At 34.6% G+C, this 15288-nt stretch overlaps 1 protein-coding gene across 7 annotated transcripts in view; it reads left to right on the top strand.

Moving 5' to 3' along the window:
- The window catches only part of Bmal2 (basic helix-loop-helix ARNT like 2), a 43404-nt gene extending 28946 nt beyond the window's left edge, over window positions 1-14458 (top strand). For 6 of the 7 annotated variants that reach the window (XM_077798729.1, XM_077798728.1, XM_077798726.1 and 3 more), the window contains 3 exons: window positions 11502-11577; window positions 13029-13122; window positions 14322-14458. In XM_077798729.1, coding sequence (XP_077654855.1) covers window positions 11502-11577; window positions 13029-13122; window positions 14322-14458 — 307 coding nt within the window. The remainder of the gene's footprint in view (window positions 1-11501; window positions 11578-13028; window positions 13123-14321) is intronic. The other variant, XM_077798723.1, reaches the window with a different exon arrangement.
- The last annotated feature ends 830 nt before the right edge of the window (window positions 14459-15288 follow it).

Here is a 15288-nt window from a genome sequence, read left to right as displayed (position 1 = left end):
TCAGGTAAAAAATGCTATCATGCATTTATTTTTGGAATTTGACAAATGACACTACTTGTATTAAAATGTCTAGAAAACTTCAAAACTAAAATAAAATAAAATGAGACTAACTCTGTCAGAGATTAAAAAATGTTTTAAAGCTGTAATCATTATATTTTGGTACAAGCCACAAATAGATTAATGTAAAAGATTAATTTTCCAAAGTAGACTCAACTGCATATGGAAAGTTACTGAATGGTAAAAGTGGCTTTTTAAATCAGTAAGTGGAAATAAGTCATACTGTGCATCAATTTTAGTACATAGATGCAAACTTTATAAGAATTTATATATTAAAACTTTTTATAACTATTCTTTATGCTATAAAACTCCTCATATATTAAGATATTCAAACTATCATGAAATGAACATTTTCCAGTTTGATTTATCTTTAACTTTGTTATATGAACTTTTATAAAAATATATGTATATATTAAACTTTACATAACTGCATATTAAACTTCATAGTATAAAAGTTTTAATAATCAAAACTCAATTTTTAAAAACATTAGCAGATATGAAGAGAATATAAAAATCAAATGGCTGAGAGAGAATATAAAAATCAAATGGCTGAGAAACTTTAAAAATTACTCATCTCTACTCAGTTAAATATACATACACAAAATTAAATGAGGTTGGTACTTTTTACACTTAGAAGATTATCAAAGATTTGGAAGTTGATACTCAGTATTGGTGAAAGAGTGAGAAAACAGACATCATAAGGTGTGTGAATATATATTAATACAGTAACTTTGGAGGACAATTAGACAGTACTCATAAAAAATGTAAATGTATGTATAACCTCAAACTCACCAGTTCTACCCCAGAAGCACATGTTTTTAAACATCTGTATAAAGATCTATGAGCAAGACTGTTTTTTTCCTTTACTATTTGTTAAATATTTATCATAACCATAATTCATAATTCTTGGTATATCCATACAGTAGAATACTCTGCAACTGTTTAAAAATGAGTAGCTCTATTATGCTAATATGGAAAGATTGAAATACATGGTAAATAGCAAAAGGCACAGGAATAGAAAAAAAAATAACATGTAGAATAACAAACTTGCATGAGGAAAAAATATGTGGATATATGTGGATATGTGTGTATGCAGGTTCATAATTGCCCACCTAAAACCCTTGGAACCACATGTTTTGAACTCAGAATTGTTTAGAACTCGATTTCTTTGGATTTTAGAAAAATCATGTTTGGGGGCTGGGGCTAGTAGAGCGCTTGCCTAAAGCACATGTGAGACACTGGGTTCAATCCTCAACACCACATAAAAATAAATTAATTAAATTTTAAAAAAAGAAAAATAGTGTTTGGGAATTCCCACTCCCCCCCCCCTTTTTAAGGGTTATGTATAATACCTCCAGAGAACACTTGTATCATGGTCAAGACTACAGTCCTTTGCATCAGTATTTCTGCCATGAGAGGTAGGTATGGATTAAGTGGAAAAGCGGGATATGCTTCAAAATAATCCTAAGGGCAAAAAGGAAATAAGAACTTGTAGATATACACATTCAATAAGATTAAGAAAGAGTTAATAAGTATTGAAGCTGTTCGAGAGTACATGAGATTTCCTCATACCATCTATTTTTTTTATCTGTTGGAAATTTTCCATACTAGAAGATAAAAATACATATTTGGAGTGAAGCATCTAAATACTCATTAGATAACATAAAATGGAATTTTTAAAAAATATCAGTCAAGGTTAGATTTTACTGAGTTCAGATTTTGCTACTAAATGATTTTAGAAAAATCTTCCTATTTTCAGGATGTTTGAGATTTTACAGTTATAGAGACAGAACCTCTGAGTCTATAATATAGTATATGGCAATATGAAAAATTTGTTCAAACTGGCTATCTTTCATATTTGGGACTAGGTATTAGGTGACAGTAGATATAAAAGAATGATATTTTTATCTTTTTATTTGACTTTGTACAATTTTAATTTTTAGCAATTTTTAAGAATTTTAAATTGAAAAAAAATCACTACTGAAACACTTGCCATTTGCCTTTGATCTGCCTATTTAATGAACAAATACTTATTGAATACTTAAACTGTGTGCTGTGTACTTTAATAATTCAGTTGTAAAACATGTTTCATCATGTGCTTTGATATAAATCTCATCACAAACATACAGTGTAAAACTGATTTTACCACATAGTACATGATTAGTCGCTCAAATGTGTGGTTTGCATTTTTGGCTTCTAATCCTAGACTGACTTTCATTACAGGATTCAAGTTTCCTTCCCCTCTTAACAACTCAGTGACCTAGGCAATGGAAAAGACATTAGTGGATCTGGATGTGCATTTGATTTTTTTACCCTTTTTAAATGTACAGTTTATTACCTTTAAATATCGGCACATTTAGCGCAGCTATCACCACTACTGCCAGAACTTTTTCATTTTGCAAAAATGAAGCTCTGTACTCTTTAAGCAAAAACTCCTTTACCCCCTTCTTCTAATCCCTAGCAACCACCATTCTATTTTAGGTCTATAAATTTTATTTCTCTGAGTACCCTGCGTGTGGAATTAGACAGTATTTGTTCTTTTGTGACATGATGCTTTAAAGGTTTATCCATGTTATAGCATGTGTAAGAATTTTCTTTTAAGGCTGACTCATATTTCATTGTATGTGTGTACCCCATTTTGTTTATCAGTGGATGAATAGACTCCTGGGTTGTTTCCACCTTTTGGCTATTATGAGTAATGCTGCTATAGACATGAATGCACAAATATCTGTTCGAGTCCTTGCTTTCAATTTTCAATTCCTTTTTTTTTTTTTTTTTTTAATAAAATACTTTTTTTTTTTTTAAAGAGAGAGTGAGAGAGGAGAGAGAGAGAGAGAGAGAATTTTTTTTTTTTTTTTAATATTTATTTTTTAGTTCTCGGCGGACACAACATCTTTGTTGGTATGTGGTGCTGAGGATCGAACCCGGGCCGCACGCATGCCAGGCGAGCGCGCTACCGCTGAGCCACATCTCCAGCCTCAATTCCTTTGTGTATACACCTAGAAGTAGAATTGTTAGATTATCTGGAATTTCTATTTTTATTTTTATTTTTTTGAGGAGCCACCATACTGTTTCCATTTTACACTACACCATTTTACATTCGCACCAGCAATGCACAAGAGTTTGAATTTCTCCACATTCTCACCAAAGCTTGTAATTTTGTTTTGTTTTTGATAATAGCCATCTTAATGGATGTAAAGTGGCATCTGATTTTGGTTTTAATTTGCATTTGCCTAGTGATTACTGATGCTGAGAATTGTTTTCACTTGTTCATTGGCCCTTAATCTCCCTTCTTTAGAGTATTGTCTATTCAGGTCCTTTGCCCATTTTGTAATATGGTTGTTTTGATGTTGAGTTTGTACAAGTTGCTTATATATTCTGGACATTAGCCCTCCATCAGATAAATGACTTGCAAGTATTTCTTCTCAATCTATGGTTTGCTTTTTTTGCTGTTTTTTGTTTTGTTTGTTTGTTTCTTGCACAAAAGTTTTGTTTCTGATGTTCAAATTTATCCACTTTCTTTTGTTACCTCCTTTCTTGGTTTTGGGTGTCATATCCAAAAAAAAGCTTGAAAAAATTGGTGCCAAATTCAATGTTATGGAGTTATTCCACTATTTTCTTCAATGAATTTTGGAGTTTGAGGACTTAAGTTTAGTCTTTGATGTTTTTATACTGTCTAAGATAAGAGTTCAACTTCATTCTTTTGCATGTGGATATCCAGTTTTTCTATAACGTTTATTGAAAAGACTACCCTTTTCCCCCACTGAATGTTCTTGGCATTCTTTTTAAAAATTGTTTGACCATGTTACAGGGATATTATAAGTGAAAATAGAGCCATGTGTTGACAGTTGGGTTCTGTCACAAAGTTCATTATACAGCAGGGAGGGCATTTCTATATGGTGGCACTTCAGTTAATGTATAGAGGTGAGAAGGAAAAACATGTTGGTTTCAAAGGACAAGCACATTCAATTGAGAGAGGAGCTGGCTGATGAGCAATGAGGAGTTCTCACTAAGGTCAAGTAGAGAAGGGACTTAGATTTGTTTTTGCAGGGGACTAATATGAAGACAACCATGATTCAGAACATTAATTTGGAAGTGAAAGGCATGAGGGATAGGATATTTTTCTTCATTAATGCAAGACTAAGTGAGCAGGTAGTGATTTTAAAATATGAACCAACAGTGATGTCAGCAAGATGGCAGATTAGGACGTTAAGTGCCCTTTTCCTTTTAGAAACATTAATACAAACAACTTTATGCTCATGAAAATACCATCACAAGAGCTAAAGAATTCATGTGAGGGAAGGAGAGTAAAGTGAGCACTCAGCTTTACTGTGGACACCAGCATAGGCCTAGCTCTATGAAATCTGAAGCCAGGCCTGTCCTCAAAGCCCATGCCTTAAGATTGCACCATCAACTCAGTCTCTGGTCTTGATGCAACCAGAGATTAGATCAGGTCTTCTTCAGTAGACCCTGGTACTCTACACCTGCCAATGTGGACCTGGACTCTAGAACTACTCCAGCGCTCAGCTGACCCCTGTATACTCAGTCTCTGAACTCATCCCCAGGAACCCAGAACTACACCAGAGAGCTAAATATGCCCTCCTGAACCAGGATCCTGGCCCAACCACATGGACCAGGTTGGCCTCTTTAAATCTGGGTACCAGACCCAGCCTTCTGCTGACCCAATCCCAACCAGTCTGCTTGAGGACTTTATAGGCAAGCTTGCCATGGACTCTGCTAGATATCATCCCCCATCCCCAGAATCTCTACACAGGCTAACTGGTGAGGTCTTTCTCGGCCAAAGCCAGTCTGTAAAGACTTTGGAATAGGGGTCTACTTCTTCAAATGTGAAGGTACCAACACAAGTCCGTAAGGATCATGAAAAAAGTCAGGGAAATAGAACACTGCCAAAAACTCTAAAGAAATGAAGATCAACACGAGCTACAGAAAAACACAGACGACTAAATAAAATCAGGAAAACAACAAACAAAATGAGAAGTTCAACCCAGAGAATCCATAAATGAGCCAAACAGAAATCTTAAAGCTAAAGAATATAAAGGCAGAACTGAAAACTTCCAAAGAGAGCTTTAGCAGCAGACTATGAAACAGAAGAATAAGTGACCTTGAAGATAGGTCATTTGAAATGATCCAGTCAGAGGAACAAAAGAAAAATGAGTGAAAAAGAGTAAAGAAAGCCTATAGGAAATGTGGGACACCATCAGGTAAATGTATTCACATGTTATGGGAGTTTCAAAAGACACTGAGAAAGGGGAAAGCGATAATTATATATATATTTTAATTGTAGATGGACACAATATTTTATTTATTTATTTATGCTTATGTGGTGTTGAGGATTGAACCCAGTGCCTCACAAGTGCTAAGCAAGCTCTCTAGCACTGAGCTGAAACTTCAGCCTTGGGAAAGCAATCTTATTTAAAGAAATGGCACAAAATACCCAAACTTAGAAAAATGAACATTCAGATCCATGAAGATCAAATAGAGTAAATATAAAGAGGTGGTCACTGAGACATATTGAATCAAATTCTCAAAAATCAAAGACAAGGAGAACTTTTAAAGCATAAAGATAAGATGTAACTTGTCATAAACATGGGAACCTCCTTAAGACTATCAAATTCCCAACAGAAAAATGTAGTTCCAGAACTAGTGAGAAGATATCATCAAAGTGCTGAAAGAGGGAAAAATATTGCCAACCAAAAATACTATATATAGGAAGTCTGTCCTTCAGAAATGAAAGAGGGAGAAGGATTTTTCCAGACAAAAGCTGTGGGAGTTCATTATAAGACTTTCTTTATAAGAAAGGCTAACCAGAGTTCTTTAAGTTGAAATGAAAGGGCATTAACATAAAAACATGAGAGTACAGAACTCCCTGTAAAGAATATAGTCAAATTTAGAATATTTTAATACGTTGATGTAGTACACAAATCACTTAACTCTAGCATAAAATTTAAAAGACGGAAGTATTAGCAAATTATTATAACTAGTTATTGTTAACAGATATATGATAGACAAAAGAAAAATTATGGTACCAGTGACATAAAATGGAGGAAAGAGTATAGAAGTTTTGTATATGGTTGCAATTGTCATCTAAAAATGACCGGTTATAAGATGGTTTTTGTAAGCTTCATGGCAAATACAAAACCTATAGTCGGCACACAAAAGATAAATCAAAATATGCCACCACCAAAAAAGAAAAAGAGAAATCAGGTCATAAGCAGTGAAACACAGAAGCTACAACACAGTCAGAAAACAAGTTGCAGAGTAAGTCAGCTATCAATAATTACATGTAAATGGATTAACTCTTCACTCAATGATATACAGTGGCTCGAATGGGTTATAAACGAGATCTAGCTCTATGCTGCCCACAGGAGATTAATTTTAGCTCCAAGGAGAGAGGCTGGCCATGAAGGGATGAACAAACATTTTTTCATGCCAGTGGTAACCAAGAGAGCAGGGGTGGCTATACTCACATCAGACAAGATAGACCTTAAGTCTAACACTGTGACTAGAGACAAAGAAAGTCATTATATAAATAAGTCACTAGATCAAGAAGATATAACAATTATAAATATGTATTCACCCACCATCAGAGCACTTAAATAGGTAAAGCAAATATTGATGAAATTAAAGAGATAAATTGCATTAATAGTAGGTACCATAGTTTCAGCAATGGATAGAGGCATCCAGACAAATAGTGAAGACACAGGGCACATGAACAACACCACTGTTCACCAAATTGACCAAACAGACATATAGAGATTATCCCATCCAACTGCTGCAGACTACATTGTTTTCAAGAACACTTGAGTTATATGGTAGGCCCCAAAACAAGTCTTAGAAATTTTAAGAAGACTGAAATAAATCATATATCAAATGTATTTTCTGAACACAGTGGTATGAAACTTGAAATCAGAGGAAAATTTTTAAATTAACAAAAGTAGAAATTAGACAGTGTATTACTAAACAACTAATAAATCAAAGAAAAAAATTCTGGAGACAATTGAAAGTTTAAATACAGCATATCAAAATACATGGGATGCAGTAAAAGCAATTCTTAGGGGAAATATTTAGTGGAAAATACATATTAAGGGGGAAAAAAGAATATATCAAATAACCTAGCTTTATACCTCTAGGAACTAGAAAAAGCAGAGCAAACTAAGCCCAAAGTTAGCAGAAGGAAATTATTGGAGCAGAAATAAATGGACACTTGAAAAATAGAAATCAAATGAAACTAAAAGTTGGGGTTTTGAAAAGATAAAACTGAAATATCTTTATCTAGACCAAGAACAAAAAGAAGTCTCAAATTATGAACAATGACAACATGGATGAACCTGGAGGGCATTATGCCAAGTGACATAATCCATACACAGAATGAGAAATATAATGTGTTCTCATTTACATGCAGAATCAAAAGAAAAAAAAGGTGGAATAAATAGAAACAGCAAGTAGAGAGTAGAGTGGTAGTTACCAGAGGCAGGGAGGGGAAGGAAATGGGGGAAAGTAGGTCAAAGTATATATATTTGCATTTCTGTATGTGAATAAATCTAGAGAGCTAATGTACAACATGAGAACACGAGTTAATATGATATCCTAAAAATTTGCTTAGGATTTTTGGTGCTGAACACATACACAACTGGAACATGATGAATATGTAAATTTGACTGCAGTAATCCTTTCAATGTGTATATCAAAAACATTGTACAGTTCAAATATATACACTAAAAAATAAACTAAAAGTTATAAATGATATTAATACTGATACCTAAGGAATACAAAGGACAATAAAATACTGCTTTGAACAATTATATACCAACAAATTGGATAACCTAGAAGAATTGGATTAAGTTCCCTGAAACATACTATCCACCAAGACTAATCAAGAAGAAATAGAAAATCTGAACTGACCAATAAAGATAAGGAGATTAAATCAGTAATTCAAACTCAGGACCTGATGGATTTACTATTGAATTTTACCTGACACTTAAACAATATTAATACCAATCCTTCTGAAATTCTTCCAAAAAATTAAGAGGAGGAAACACTTCCAAACTTGTTTTATGAGATTAGCATTACCCTGATACCAAAGCAAGATAAGAATACCACAAGAAAAGAAAACTGGGGCCAGGATATAACTCAGTGGTAGAACACTTGCTTCATATGTATGAAACCCTTGATTCAATCCCCAACACTACACACAGAAAGAGAAACAAAAAATTAAAGGACAATATCACTCATGAACATAGATGCAAAAATCCTCAAAATATACTAGCCTACTGAATTCAACAGCATATTAAATGGGTCATACCCCATGATTGAATGAGATTGATCCCTGAGAAGCAAGGATCATTTAACACATGCAAAGTCCATAAATGTGATATACCACATTAACAGTGAAAGATAAAAATCATAAGATCATCTCAATAGATGTGGGAAAAGCATTTGATAGAATTCAATATCTCATGATAAAAATACTCAAACTATAGAAGGAATGGAACTAAACTTAATAGAATCCATATGTGAGAAGCCTATAGACTGCTGAATGGTGAATATCTGAAAACTTTTCCTCTAAGATTGGGAACAAGATAGAAATGCCTACCACTCTTACCACTTCAATCCATATAGTGCTTAAGTCTGATCCAGAGCAGTTAGGTAAGTAAAAGATGTGAAAGGCATCCAAGTGGGAAACAAAGAAGTAAAACTGTCTTTTTTGCAAGTGACAAGATCTTATATGGAGAGAACCCTGAAGACTCCACCAAAATTTTCTTTAGAATAAACAAATTCAGTTTCAGGATACAAAATTAGCAGTGTTTCTATATATTTACAATGAGCTATCCAAAAAGAAATCATTAAAATCAATAAATTCTATTCACAATATCTAACAAAAACAAAAAACCTTAGGAGCAGTTTAACCAAGGACATGAAAGGTGTGCACACGGAAAACTGTGAAATGCTGGTGAAAGAAATTGATGATACCAATAAATGGAAACCTGGATGAGTGGATGTTCATGGTTTAAGACAATTATTATTAAAATGCCCATATTTCCCAAAGAAATACACAGATCTAGTGTTATCCCTATCAAAATTTCAATGGCATTTTTCACAGAAGTAAAAAAAAAAAATCTAAAATTCTTACAGAACCACCAAAGCTATCTTGAGCAAAAAGAACAACAGAATGTGATACATCATACCACTTGATTTAAAAATCAACTATAAAGCTTGAGTAATCAAAAAAGCATGTTACTGGCATGAAAAAAGGCTCAGAGAAATGGATCAGAACCAGGGACCCAGAAGTAAGTCCACTTATTTATGATCAATTGTTTTTTGATCAAGTTGCCAACACTCAATAAATGACAGTATATTTAATAAATGATGTTGAAAAACTGATACCCACCTGCAGAAAAATGAGATTAGGCTCTTGTCTCACACCAAATCAAATCAAAATAGATTAAAACACATGAAACTATAAAACTACTAAGAGTAAGCAGAAGAGAGGCTCCATGACATTGGTCTGGGCAGTGGTTTTTGAATAGGATCCCCAAAGCACAAGCAACCAAAAGCAAAAATAGACAAATAGGATTTTATCAAACTAAAAACTTCTGTGAGAAAGGAAACCACAGGGTAAGGAATGGGAGAAAATATTTACAAATCCAAGATCTGACAATATATTGAAGGAATATTAAAACGGACAAGGAACTCAAACCTCTCCACAGTAAGAAAAGAACTCAAAAAACAAGCAAGGATATAGATAATGCTCAAAGGACATACAGATGACCAATATATAAGAAAAAATGCTCAATCTCACCATCATCAGAGAACTATAAACCAAAACCACAATGATATCACCTCACTCCAGTTAGAATGTCTATATAAGAAAGATGAAAGTCAGCAAATGTTGGCAAGGATATGGAGAAAGAGGAGCTCTTGCACACTGTTGGTGGGAATCTAAATGCAGCCATTATTGAAAATAGTATGGAGGTTCCTCATCAAATTAAAAATAGAACTTCCATATGATCCAGCAATCCCAGATATATCTGAAGGAAATGAAAGCAGTATCTGTACCCCCACAGGATTATTCACAATAACAAAAAAATCATCCTAAGTGTCCATCAGTGAATGAAAAGAACTGTGGAATACTATACAGTTATACAAAGGAATATAACCCTGTCGGTTGCAACAACATGAAGGACAGATGTTATTTTAAGTGAAATACCCAGGCACAGAAGGACCCGTGCTGCATGATCTCACTTATATCTGGAATCTAAATAAAACTCATAGAAGTAGATTGGTGTATGAGGGATGGGGGTTAGGGAGATGTTGGTCAATGGGTACAAAGTTTCAATAAGAGGGTAAATAAGTTTTGGAGACCTGTTGTGCAAAATTGTGACTATGTGGTTAATAGTAATGTACTAGATGTATTTGAAAACTTCGAGGTGAGTGGATGTTAAGTGTTCTCACCACAAAATAGGTATGAAGTGAATATGTTAATCATTTTCCAATGTATACCTATATCAAACATTTTGTACACCAGTTATACTTTAATAAACCTGGTGGAGATGGGGGGCATGAACCCACAAAATGAAAAGCTGGCTGAGCTGTATACATGGACTGTCCTATGGAAAACCCCCTAGATGCGTTCCCAATCTTTCCTTATCATGGTTTTGTGACCTAAGGCATTTTATTTCTGTTTTAGTTTCTTCCTCTGTGATTTCTTACCAACTTTCTTAGGAATACATGAAGACGTAAAGTTATGTTTTTGCCATTCTCTTCTCTGTGCTATGTTTCATTGATTCTGTGCCTGGGGATTTTTGGGGGTAAAAATTATATTTCTCACTTGAAAATGATTATAGAATGTTAATAAATCTTTGAGTTTCTGTTTTGGCGTAAAGTCTTCATGAGGACTGATTTTTTTTTTTTGTACTAGGGATTGAACCCAGGGATGCTTAATCACTAAGCCACATCCCCAGCCCTTTTTAAAAATATTTTATCACTGAGTTGCTTAGGGTCTAAGTTGCTGAGGCTGGCGTTAAACTGGAGATCCTCCTGCCTCAGCCTCCCAAGCTGCTGGGAATACAGGCATGCACCACCAGGCACAGCTGTGAGGACTGATTTTTGACACAAGTAACTGATTTACACTGCTCTCCTTTTGTTTTTTGTTTTTTTGCTTTACTATTAGGTGGCAGGTTTACTCAAGGGCTTTGTCCCAGAGCTTGACTTCTCTGTTTACTGTGGAGTGACTTTCAGCATCGAAAGTAACTCTGGCACCGAACAAGTCAAACTGATTGTGAAAACCTTTACGACATTCAGCCTCAAGTTCCTTGCTGTATTTTATGTATTCAGAGACAAAAATATGTAAATAGAGAAAAATATGTAAATTTCTCCTTAAAATATGTAAATAAGGCAAATGTTTTATGTGTCACTTTCTAAAGGTTACAGTCTTCGTCCTTTGATGATTCAAGTCCAACAGAGCCAATGAGAGATAATCACACTGTCACCTGCAGGAATGTAAGTACACTCAAATGACAATGTTCAAGAAATCAGTGAATGATAAAATTTGCTCTTTGATTATTTCTTTTGAGAAAAGAAGCCATCCTGTAAAAAAAAAAAAAAAAAATGAGCTCTTTCTAGCCACTCAATGGTTTTTAAGATGCATCAAAGTTTAGAATAATGGTTAAGGGTGAAGTTGTTAGAATACCATCTGGGTCCAAGCTGTGACTCATATTCTGCTACATAGCCTTGGGTTTGTTACTTAAACTCTGTGCCTCAATTTCCTCATTTATAAAGCAGGGATGATAATATATCCCCTGAAGGAATGTGAAAATTCAATGGTTTAACACAAAAACAAACTCTTAAAACAGTGTTGGCACATAGTAAATGCTCAATTAATGGTAGCTGTGATTATAGTTAGGTTCTAAATTGGTAGATTACATGTATTCCTGTGGTTTGAAAAAGATAAGCCACAAGAAAAAAAAATTGTGGTGGGGATCAAATCCAGGGCCTCATAAATGCTTACCACTGAGCTGCATTCCCAGCTCTGCTGTTTCATTCAATTAAACATACATTAGCTAATTGAAATGTCTTTGTGCTTATACAAAAATGACTAAACATAGTACTCAACTAGAAAATGAAAATACAATATAATTCTAATATGATACAAATAACAAAAAGCTCTAAAGTAAGTATGTAAACTAGATAGTATAAGAATATGAGAGAAAAGAATTTATATATGACCAGGGACAAAAACCTAAAAATATAAATATTATATAGAATTCGTATAATAATCTAAATCTTCTGACCTATTCATTCATTTGTTTATACATTTAGCAAATGAGGCAATATGCTAGGAAACAGATTTTAGTTATTGTAAGAAAATCTCCAGTACCATACTCTATATAGGCTTTTTGTAGATAAAATACATCAACCTAATACAACAATACAGGCCAGTGATTTGTGAGCTACATTGAATATTAGATTGTGTTGCATGGAGCAGTCTAAAACTTTTTGGTAAAAGGATCTGCTCTAATCTGTTCCCCACTCCGAAGTACTATTCCCAGTAATTTCACAAGAAGTGTAGTTTTGCCATCATTTTTTTTTTTTTAACTGAGAATGACTTTGATACCGAGTGGTCATAAACTTTGCCTTCTTCATGTAAAAGTTTTCCTTTTAGCATGTACCTTTCGTTGTGGTTCACAGTGGTGGCTTTGGAGCCAAGTGGCCTTGGTTTATAATCATGGCCACAACACCTTGGGAAAGATAATGGATTTTTAGACTTCAGATCCTCACATTTGAGAAATGAAATGGAATGCTGCCCGTGGGGTGCTTGCCCTGTAGCACTCAGTAAGTGCTCGCTGCCAGGGAGCCGTGGTGCTGGTGGCAGGTCCCTGTCTGCCAACTGCCAAGGGGTTTTTATCTTACTCAAGTGCAAACCTAACTGTTCATTATTCCGTGTTTTGCAGATGTCAAATCAAGAGTTGTTTTCACTGAGTCCTTCAGAAACAGAGGAGCTGGAGACAACCAGGCAAAGCCAGAGCACTCACGAACCTCTCCTCAGTAAGTTGTCTCTGGCATCAGCTGGCCACGTTAGTTTTCCAGAAACTTCCTCTTACTCACTGTTTTCAGGCACAGGAGACTTCTGAAGAAGCACACTGTTTTAAAACTAAGATTTTTCTCATTCCAAATTCTAAATAGAAAAACCATACTCTTGATTTTAAAATATAGGTGCCGTGAAGAATTCAGTTGTTATTTCAGTCGGTTTTAGATGTTGCTGAATACATGCAATTTACTTATTTATTTATTTATTTTTTTATATATTTTTTTTAGCTTTTAGGTGGACACAATATCTTTATTTTACATTTATGTGGTGCTGAGGATTGAACCCAGTGCCTTGTGCATGCTAGACAAGCGCTCTACCAATGAGCCACAACCCCAGCCCAGAATACATGCAATTTAAATACAACTAAGGTATTTCTAAGTAAAGGGAAAAAAATATCCATTCAAGAATCACCAAAAATTTTTTAAAGGATACATATCACAAAAAGAAGTATAAGATTTTAATAAATTGAATCAAAGATTTTCAGACACCCATAACTGACATCACTTTCTAGAAAGCTGAGGCTAAAGAGAATCAAGGGATTTGATTCAGCTTCACACAGAGAACCACATAGAAATCATCTTAAATTCTATTGTACTTAGAAAGATAGCCAGAAACCAGTTCATCTTTATCTGTGTTTTAACCCTTAATTTCTAGAACCTCTTTCTATCTCTAATTTGGATGGTTCTTCTATATATCCTTTTTCAATTAGAAATCTGGTTACCTACCTGTAAGAAAATTCTAGATTTTTCGGAAGATGACACTTTTGTCTCAGCCCTTTGCTTTTAGGCTCAAACAAATGGAAATCTTTCTCAAGGCAGATGAAAGTTAAATTTGCCCTTCCAGGCACGTACACCCAAGGCCCTAACTTCAACACTTTGAGAGTCTGTTCCCTTTAGCAGTACCATCTCCTATTACAAAGCTTCTGGACATTGGATGAATCAAATGCAACTTATCTAACATCAGATTGTTATAAAAATAGGTGACCTATTTAAAAACACATCAGGTTTTGCCAATTTTAGACCTATGCTTCACATTCTGATAGTACCTTGGATGGTGTCTCTGCCTTGCTTTGCCGTTTTTGATTCGACCTCCAAGTTTGTGAAATGTGTGACTTTGGTAACCTTCACTTATGCAAGCCTGTATTTTAATTCACTAGGTGACAGCGCACAGCTGGATTTCGATGCCCTGTGTGACAATGAGGACACAGCCATGGCTGCTTTCATGAATTACTTAGAAGCAGAGGGGGGCCTAGGGGACCCCGGGGACTTCAGTGACATCCAATGGACACTCTAGCATTTTACTTCTGTCTCCAAGAATGAGAAATGTTTTCAAGCATTTCATTTACAAAACACTGTCTCTTCTTCAGTCCTGTATGGATAATTCTGGTTTCATGTTTTCTTAATGATCTACCAGTTTTTATAGATTTGCACCTGACTCTCAACAGGGAGGTTGGAAAATAGATTTTCCTCCAAAGAGAACTGATCAGTTTATTATCACCCCCTTTATGCCATGAAATAGCATAAAACCCACTAGCTGCCATATTTTTAACTAAAATATTTCTGACCAATACCACCACCTACATGGTGTTTTGACTTTATTATTTTTTTATGTGGTTTTGAGTTTGGAGAATTTAATGTGGACATTTTCCTGTGTCTAAGATTTATTTACCGCAGATTTGTGATACAGGTTTGTGTAATTTGGAACATTTCCATTTCTTGAGCATTTCCTTAATTGAGGATAGGGCATTCATTCTAAGAAAACAGGGAGTGCTTGTACACTTAAAGGGACAGTGCAACTTGTAATCATAATCTTGATGAATACTATAATCAATCTTTGTAGAATTTGGCAAGAACACAGCCAGGATATTTATGCTCAGTCAAGCACTTTCAGATGAATTTTAAGTGAGATGACTTCTTATTTAAAACAGACAAAGCCAAAAAAGAGTTTCAACTTTGTTTACAGAAAAGGAAGAATCTTAGGTCCTGGATCTTGTTGATTAACAAAACTAGCTCTTAATATAAACACTCAAGATTTTCATTACAGATAGAATAGACTTTTGCTGTTGAAACATGGTTAGGAAGAAATAGGTCCAGGCAGATTAAGTGTCCTGGGTAAAGGGCTGG

Source organism: Urocitellus parryii, chromosome 5 (genome assembly GCF_045843805.1).
Source record: "Urocitellus parryii isolate mUroPar1 chromosome 5, mUroPar1.hap1, whole genome shotgun sequence".
NCBI classification, from domain to species: Eukaryota; Metazoa; Chordata; class Mammalia; order Rodentia; family Sciuridae; genus Urocitellus; species Urocitellus parryii.
The sequence above is the reverse complement of the archived record's forward strand: the minus strand, read 5'-3'. Positions and strand labels throughout refer to the sequence as shown.